Source organism: Ruditapes philippinarum, unplaced genomic scaffold (assembly GCF_026571515.1).
Source record: "Ruditapes philippinarum isolate M1 unplaced genomic scaffold, ASM2657151v2 ctg3636_1_1_1_1, whole genome shotgun sequence".
NCBI lineage: Eukaryota > Metazoa > Mollusca > Bivalvia > Venerida > Veneridae > Ruditapes > Ruditapes philippinarum.
Window position 1 is genome coordinate 99,907 of NW_026854156.1, and position 9,654 is coordinate 109,560.

Here is a 9,654-nt window from a genome sequence, read left to right on the forward strand (position 1 = left end):
GATAACTGTTGCTATGGAAAGTCAGTGGTTGCCATGGAAAGTCAGTGGTTACTAAAGAGGTCTATGGTTGCCATGGAAAGTCAATGGTTCCTATGTAAGTCACTGGTTGCTATTAAGAGTCACTGATTGTTCTGAGAAGTCACTGGTTGCTATGGAAAGTCACTGGTTGCCATGGAAAGCCAGTGGTTACTTAAGAGGTCTATGGTTGCCATGGAAAGTCAATGGTTCCTATGTAAGTCACTGGTTACTATTGAGAGTCACCGATTGTTCTGAGAAGTCACTTGTTGCTATGGAAAATCACTGGTTGCTATGGAAGTCAGTGGTTGCTATGGAAAGTCACTGGTTTTCATGGAAAATCAATGGTTGCCCTGGAAAGGCACTGGTTGATATGGAAAGTCACTGGTTGCTAAAGAGGTCTATGGTAGCGACTGAAAGTAAATGGATCCTATGTAAGTCACTGGTTGCTATAGGAAGTCACAGGTTGCTAAGAGAAGTCACTGATTGCCATGGAAAGTCACTGGTTGCCATGGAAAGTTACTTGTTGCTATGTAAAGTCACTGGTCAAAATTTATGGACTGACGATGGACAGACGACAGATGCACCACTGACAGACGCCGGACAAATTGCGATCACAGAAGTTCACCTTGTCACTTTGCGACAGGTGAACTAAAAATCCATGCCAGAGTTAGCAGTCTTGGAAAATAACCTTAAGCGATGCACAAAAAGATGAATGAAATCAAGTGGATGTCTGAAAAATGAAGCTGCATGTGAATCCAAGTGTTGTTCCAACACCAATGGGTAAGTAGGACAGTGTCCTCAATCTCCATTATATACTCTGAAAATAGCTGTAAGAATTATCAACTTCAGAAAAAGTGACAAATTGTGTTAGAAATGGACATAAGAAACCATGCATATCAAAATAGAACTGAAAAACTGGAACCTTAGTGTGCAAATGTTGAAACCTTATCTACATTCAATAAGCAGATACAACAGTCTCATGTTGAAGAGATGAAAATATAAAGTGGTTTCCAAACTTTGTATATTTTAAGCTTTTCTACTGCAAAAACAGTTGACTGGGTAGCTGACAAGCTAGCTCCCTATGCTAAAAACAGGCTGACTTACAGGTGTCTGACCAGATGAATTATGGGAATTTTTTCTTTTCTTTTTTCCCTGTGTATGAAAATTATAGATAACAACTCTTTAACAATCTGTAAATGATATGATATATTTTATGTACTTAAAAATTTCAAACTGATGTGATATTAAAGTCACAAATGCATGGCAACATGGTCAAGAGGTTCAAGCATCAGACACGTAATACAAAGATTGATGGCTTTGTAATACACAATCAAACTAAAATCAATTCAATATAAGCTAAACCCACAATATTCAAACATGTTCAGTCATATACCAGTTTTATCGAACTGTATATGATACCAGTTTTGGGGCTTGAATCTCAGTAAAACATTCTAGCGTCAAAAAAGCAACAATTACTAGATACTATATTTACATGGGATGAACTTTTATTCATAGTATAAAAGCAGGAATAAAATTCTTTAACTTGTTTTAACTTTTTTTCCATTACAAATAAAGTGTTGATCCCAGCATTATAATTGAAGAATGACTGTATTGGCCTTTTAATCTGACATTCTCTTAAAAACCTTCTCTGTGAACTTCAATAATTTCACAACTGAATTATTTTGAGTAGTCTGTTACTAAATATAAATTGTATTGCAGTGCATCACAAGTAATGTTTATGCTACTTTTTATTTGTTGTAAAAAAAGATAAAACACTATAACAGCTCAACCATAAATCTAAAAGAATATGAAATAAAAAGTATTCAGTAATACATAAGTATTTTCTTATTATATATTCATATATAATTCTGTAATTCTTCAGTGAAGCTTTATTCTAAACTTTGATATATCAAAATATCTCAGAAAGCTAAAAATGTAGAACTTATCTCCTCATATATAAAAGTCATACGTCATGTATTATAAAATGGTCATTTATGTTAATATGTGTATTCTCCTATATTGGTGTAATCATTATAACTCTAAATTTATCAAGACTAAAACAATACATATAGACCAATGACAGCCCCTAGAAATGAAGCCACACGACAGTGTTGAATATTTTATAGTTTTGCTCTTTTCTAATCCACTCAAATTTTATATACAATTGTACTAGTATATGTAATAGGCATCTATCAATATTTTGCTGGTAGCTAACCTAGTAAATATAAAACTGATGTTTTAAATCCCCGCTTTAAGGTATGAGATGACCAGGGGGATGTGACTCCAGCACTCAGGACCATTCTTTTGATCAAATACCCACATTTTCTGTCACAAGTCATATGTGTGCCTGCTCCACCCACCAGGTACAAAATATTGAAAAGTGCATGTAATGTATATAGGTTACTACATATTGACATATTTCATTTTACATGTATAAAACTGTTAGTAGTATACAGGCTATGTGCAATGAACAATATCTTTGCACACAATACACACATGTACAAGATATTATTTCTTATGATGCATGTATTCAACATTTATTAGTATCTATAATTTTTTGTTCTATCTTGTTTTTAATCTACTTTGACTAATAATTTTCAACTGTTTTCCTTGTCTTTCTGTATTTACCATGGTTGTTTCTACTTTTGATTTAAACAAAACAATTTGAATATCAAAATATTAAACTGAAAGGTCATCAGTATAGTATTTGATCTGACTAAAAAGATATACAGGCCCAGACCTAGTCTTTACTGGGATATACAGGCCCAGGCCTAATCTATACTGGGATATACAGGCCCAGCCTAGTCTATACTGGGATATACAGGCCCAGGCCTAATCTTTACTGGATATATAGGCACAGGCCTAGTTATACTGGGATATACAGGCCCAGGCCTAAGTCTATACTGGGATATACAGGCCCAGGCCTAATCTATACTGGGATATATAGGCCCAGGCCTAGTTTATACTGGGATATACAGGCCCAGACCTAGTCATTTTACTGGGATATACAGGCCCAGGCCTAATCTATACTGGATATACAGGCCCAGACCTTTTCTATACTGGGATATACAGGCCCAGGCCTAATCTTTACTGGGACATATAGGCCCAGGCCTAGTTTATACTGGGATATACAGGCCCAGACCTTTCTATACTGGGATATACAGGCCCAGGCCTAATCTTTACTGGGACATTATAGGCCCAGGCCTAGTTTATACTGGGATATACAGGCCCAGGCCTAGTCTATACTGGGAAATACAAGCCCAGGCCTAGTCTATACTGGGATATACAGGCCCAGGCCTAGTCCATACTTGGATATACAGGCCTAGGCCAAGTCTATACTGGGATATACAGGCCCAGGCCTAGTATATACTGGGATTTACAGGTCTAGACCTGACTATATTGGGATATACAGGCCCAGGCCTAGTCTATACTAGTGACTGGTGGCACAGATAGACACTAGTACTGCTGCTTATCTTTTTGTCTATCCCAAACTTGATCAAAGTAAAGCATAAAGTAACAGCTTTGTAGGACTACAATGACACTGGAAAAACTTTATAACAAAATATACAACACAGCATTACAGTACAATAAAAGAATGCTACATTCATTACATATAAGATATAACTGAGTATAAACAAGAGCCATTCCAAAATAAACAGGATGTATTAGTGAACACAACTAAAATAAAGTTTAACTAAAGCATTAATTAATAAGGGTGCCTAACATAGGGAAGATGCAACAACAATATTTAAGACTTACAAAAAAATCAGATTAACTTATCATAATTCTTGACAATGGTCGGTCCTAGTAGAAATATAATAATTAATAAAAGAATGTTTTATTAAAATGTTATCATAAGGGGTGACAAGGTAAGCAAAAAATGCTAACCACATATAAACTGTGACCTAATAACCATGTTAAACATTTAACTGACTGTACAAAAAGAACTCTTAGATTTTAAACATTAACTTTGTTTCTTAATGACAAGATACAACATTTAGTTTCTACTTTGTTGTACACAACAAGATTACGAATGTTATCTAATTAGAGAGTAATTATTTTCAGCTGGGGCCCTAAAGGTACACAATAAGATAGCATGCAATTTGGAAAAAAACCCACAGGTCTGCCCAACTTAATTAAAAACAAAATGTCATATCTTGTCATAGTAAAAACAAATATAACATATAAAATCTTTCCTAAACTTCTTTGGCTATTGGTCTAATACTAACCTCGGTAACCAGTTATTTAATTTTCTAACAGTTATAAACCAATGTGACAGGACCAAACGTAACAAAACTAATTAACATATATTTTATACTGATTAAAAGAATTAATTTTTGTCATTTAGAATGTCTATTCTTACATAACAATTATGTTACAATTTTCAATACAAAGTAAAAGAATCTGTCTAACATTTCAGACTGATCTCCACTCAAATAATTTGGTAACAGACTTGTGAATAAATGAAAAAAAACACACAAAAAACACAAAAAAAAACTAAAAAACTTGCTTCCTGTGTCAAGATATAACACAGCCTTTTCAACATACATGTACATGTATTATTGCTTGCTTTTTTCTATACACTTAAACATTCCATTATATCTTATTTAACCCAGGAAGGTCAATTTGTTCTTCCATATCTTGACAACAAATCACATCTCAATCACTAAGATAACAAAATGTGAACATAAGAAAATTGGAGTTAAAGAACTAGCATAATATTTATACACATTTTGATATAATAACACATCAGAAATCATTCCATATTGTACAACTATCAATACAAATGTATTTATTAAAGGGAGATAATTTACAATATCTAAAGGAATGATCAAGGGAGATAATACATGAATTTTTACAATACAGTGGTAGATAAGGAAGAGTGCATTCTGGTGTACTCACTGCTGGGGACACTTTGTCAACCACTGCTAGCATATCTTTAAGCTATTTTTTTGTACATAAAACAATAAAACTGTGCATGATTTGCCTTGAAAGAAATATCTTATAAAAGGTTATATGTCACACAAATAAAATTGCTGTTGCAGACATTATGTGCTAAGGATACATGTCAAACTTGCAATAAAAATGAGGCTGGATTTTGCACAATATGTTTGAAATTATTCTGATTATCAAAGATTAATAAAAAAAACTTGAAATGATAATAAACTACCATTTCTATTTTTATTTTTAAAATCTCTAAATGACCTTGACTTGACAAACTAGAACTATCACTAAATGTGATTAATACCCCCACAAGACTGCTTCGGAAATGAGGATGTTACTAGTAACAGAATACCTTGTAAAAGAATTGAAATATAGAGTTATGGTTGTGGGCAATTAAAGATAGTTGTGGTTCTTATATGTTACATTTCCTTTCAATGTGGTTGGCCATTGATGAAGTTTAATTGAATTACTCTGTAATAAGTCCAGAAAGACAAAGAAAAGGAACAAAGGGCAATAACTCTATCAATACTGAAGATAGAGTTATAGTTCTTGTGCACTGCACTTCCTTTTATTGTGCTTGACCATTGTATGAACTTGCTTTGAATTCCAACCAGTATGTTTTAAGTTATGCTCCTGATGAGGAAAAGTATCAAAGGGCAGTAACTCTGTATTTTGTCAAAATGGAGTTATGGCTCTTGTGCACTGCACTTCCTTTTAATGTCCTTGACAACTGTATGAAGTTGTATTGAATTCCAAACAGTAGTTTTCAAGTTATGCTCTGGACAAGGAAAAGTAACAAAGGGCAATAACTCTGTAATTAGTCAAGAGGGAGTTATGGTTCTTGTGCACTGCACTTTCTCTCAATGTGCTTGACCATTGTATGAAGTTATATTGAATTCCAACCATTAGTCTTCAAGTTATGGTCCAGACAAAAAAGGCAATGGAAAAGCAACAAAGGGCAATAACTCTGTAATTACTTTAGATAGAGTTATGGTTCTTGTGCACTGCACTTCCCTTTATTGTGTTTGACAATTGTATGAAATTGTTTTGAATTCCAACCAGTAGTTTTCAAGTTATGCCCAGGACAAGGAAAAGTAAAAAGGGCAATAACTCTGTAATATGTCAAAATAGAGTTATGGTTCTTATGCACTGCACTTCCTCTCAATGAACTTGACCATTGTATGCAGTTATATTGAATTCCAACAATTAGTCTTCAAGTTATGGTCCGGACAAAAAAATCAATGGAAAAGTAACAAAGGGCAATAACTCTGTAATTACTTTAGATAGAGTTATGGTTCTTGTGCACTGCACTTCCCCTTATTGTGTTTGACAATTGTATGAAGTTGTTTTGAATTCCAACCAGTTGTTTTCAACTTATGCCCCGGACAAGGAAAAGTAACAAAGGGCAATAACTCTGTAATTAGTCAAGATAGAGTTATGGTTCTTACGCACTGCACTTCCTCTCAATGTGCTTGACCATTGTATGTAGTTATATTGAATTCCAACAATTAGTCTTCAAGTTATAGTCCGGACAAAAAAAAAGCAATGGAAAAGCAACAAAGGGCAATAACTCTGTAATTACTTTAGATAGAGTTATGGTTCTTGTGCACTGCACTTCCCCTTATTGTGTTTGACAATTGTATGAAGTTGTTTTGAATTCCAACCAGTAGTTTTCAAGTTATGCCCCAGACAAGGAAAAGTAACAAAGGGCAATAACTCTGTAATTAGTCAAGATAGAGTTATGGTTCTTGTGCACTGCACTTCCTCTCAATGTGCTTGACCATTGTATGTAGTTATATTGAATTCCAACCATTAGTTTTCAAGTTATGCTCCGGGCAAGGAAAATGCAACGGACGTCTGGACCGACCGACCGACCGACCACCGGGTGACTCCTATATACCCCCCCAAACTTCGTTTTTGGGGGTATAATAATCGACACACAAAATATTTTTACATAATGGATAAGGATGAGAACAAAAGACTTGTCTTATAGAATTCTTCTCCTTGAAAGCATTTCAACTGGTTATTATATAAGTAGAATTTCAAAATATTAAACAGCTACCAGTAAGAGCCGAGTCAAAATGGCTCTGGGCAAGTAAACACTGTTATGAGTATTAAGTCAGTTTTTAATTCCTGCCACACTTTTTTATTTCATCACCAAATTCATTATGAAATGCCTTTTCACAAGCAAGTAACCTAGGCAGGGTTCTATTTATTAAAAAAATGGGGGATTAGTTTTGAATTTCACAAAAGAAAGGATATTAATTTGAATGTTCGGGATCAACATATTTAAATCACACACATGATCAACACCATAAGCTTCGTTTTTATTGTGCTATTATATTTACTATTAAAACAATTTTTAAAAAAAATCACATTTTTATGACAAAAAAGGACATTTTTTTAAACAATGAATGAAGCATTAGTATTTAAGAATGTAGGAATACCTTGACATCCATTTCAACATTGGTCATACATGACAATGGCACGATTCTCTTCGATACTTGATCCTGAAAGTGTATACAATCATAGAAATAAGTCCAGTTAGCTCAATAGTTACACCTTTGGGACTGTAAATTAGGCAACCCAGGTTCGATTCCTGCACGGTGCAAACCAGCTTCGTTGTGATTGATCATGAAATCCTTTCTACAGTCATTTGCACATTACCTCTGCTCTGGCATGTACAGAAGTTATCAGTTCCTGGCGAAAGTGAAGCCAACTAGCACTTGCTAACTGCTTGACAACCTGCCAAGGGAAGATGCGGTGGCTGAACCGTGCTCTAGTTAATGCAATGTGGCTTACTACCATGATTTGGAAGGTAAACTACCAAACCCAGCACCAACAGTCATGGAATGTATTTCTGATAATAACTACCCATTTGCAGATTGTGTTATCATTGTAGTAACCACTTCCCTACACAATACATGTATAATGTATAATATGAACTCATGCCATCTAAATAAATTCTAGACCTATCTGAATTCATAACAAGAACCTTAGTAATTTTTTGTGTGGTAGTGAAAAAATATGTAAAACTGAATCTGTTTTGAATTGGTACAGATTATTGTTGATTTAAATGTTTCAATAAGAAAATACTAAAACTAAGCAGTCATCAATACAGGGTTAATGCACTTTTTTAGTGCATTAACAGCTGCAGAAATGTAAGGACACATGTAAAACCAAAGCAAGCAGGGCCAAGAGCTTCTGCAGATGTTAATGCATGAAAATAAGTGCATAAGCACTATTCTTGCATTAAAATATATATGTGTGATTTGGTAACTCTGCTTTCAGTTAATTGTTTTTCATATTAAGAGACTCAGGTTTAGCTAACTTTTCAGATGTTAGTGCCATACCTTTTTATAATGAAACTACCGAGCCCATCTTTACAGTAAGCTATTTTGACTTAGCTCTCTGAGTCATGCATATTAAAAAATATGCTACAAAGGTAAGTCCTCACGTAAATTTATCCATTAATACCTATGTGCAGTTTTATGCAAGAATATATATTCTAATCAGTACATTCTGCACTAGTGACATGACACTGGTTGTCAAGGTAAGTTGTTATTGCTGCTCTGACTGGAAAGTTTGATATATAATATAATGTATAGAAACATAGAGAAACCAACCTTAGCATTGCAGTAGTATCTCAGGGATTTACCATCAAATATAACCCATCTTTTCCTCCAGCCACGATTCTGTTTTACTCTGAAATATAATAATTACTTATTTATATAACCAACAAAAACTAAATAACTACACATTATCTGGGAAAATATTGCATTAAACGTTTATCTGTACATGCCATTATAAACCAACAATAAAATCTAAATGACTATAAAAACAATCAGATTTAAGAACTGCTATTGAATTTTTAATTTTCAGCGGCTAAAATTTAAAAAGATATTTTGATAATGACTGACAAATAATTTATATACATGTCTTGTTATTAATCTTCAATACACTATTTTAGGTGAATTGAGCTAAGCTTGAAATAATATATTCATATGAGAACAGGGCATGAATGAGGTAAATATTACAACAACATATGAGCCGCGTCACGACAAAACCAACATAGTGCGTTTGCAATCAGCATGGATCCAGACCAACCTGCGCATCCTGATCAGACTGCGCGCATATAGACTTACCCTCCTTGTTTATAGAGATAGCCACTTCTCTCCTTTCTTCTTGGCTGCAATAAATCAAACATGTACATGTCTATATATAAATGAAGAATACAGGTGAAAAAAATTCACAGATCTATAGACTAACAGACATATCACATTGGTTAACGTTGTCTGGACGTGCAGATAAATCAGCAAATAACAGAAACAGGATATAGTCACAAACCCAGTTTTCTGCCAATGTATTCATTAAAGTGAGAAAAAAAAATAACAAAGGGCCATAACTTTGCCATAAATGATCAAAGCACAAATCCCTGAAATAGCAGAGAGGGCACTAGTGACAATTTTGAAAATTGGATAAAATCCTTGGGGAAATGTAGTACATATAGTTTCATTTTCAATATGACGTATGTCCCAGCGCCCCAGACTTACACATATGATAATCTATACAGTTTTTATCTACCATGGCAAAATCTAGTAAAATTAACACCCTAATTATAAGAAAATGCATTTAAGACAAAAAACAAAAATATTTACTGTTAAACTTGACAGTCCCAGAATGGAATTGGCA

At 34.1% G+C, this 9,654-nt stretch overlaps 1 protein-coding gene across 1 annotated transcript in view; it reads right to left on the reverse strand.

Annotated features, from left to right (window-relative positions):
• LOC132739169 (arf-GAP with Rho-GAP domain, ANK repeat and PH domain-containing protein 2-like) overlaps positions 1 to 9,175 on the reverse strand; it is a 38,574-nt gene extending 29,399 nt beyond the window's left edge. The window contains exons 1-4 of the mRNA XM_060726820.1: positions 9,108 to 9,175; positions 8,589 to 8,667; positions 7,410 to 7,472; positions 1,123 to 1,170 (exon numbers count right to left, since the gene is read on the reverse strand). Of these exons, the coding sequence (XP_060582803.1) occupies positions 1,123 to 1,170; positions 7,410 to 7,472; positions 8,589 to 8,667; positions 9,108 to 9,175 (258 nt within the window). The remainder of the gene's footprint in view (positions 1 to 1,122; positions 1,171 to 7,409; positions 7,473 to 8,588; positions 8,668 to 9,107) is intronic.
• Positions 9,176 to 9,654: the final 479 nt, after the last annotated feature.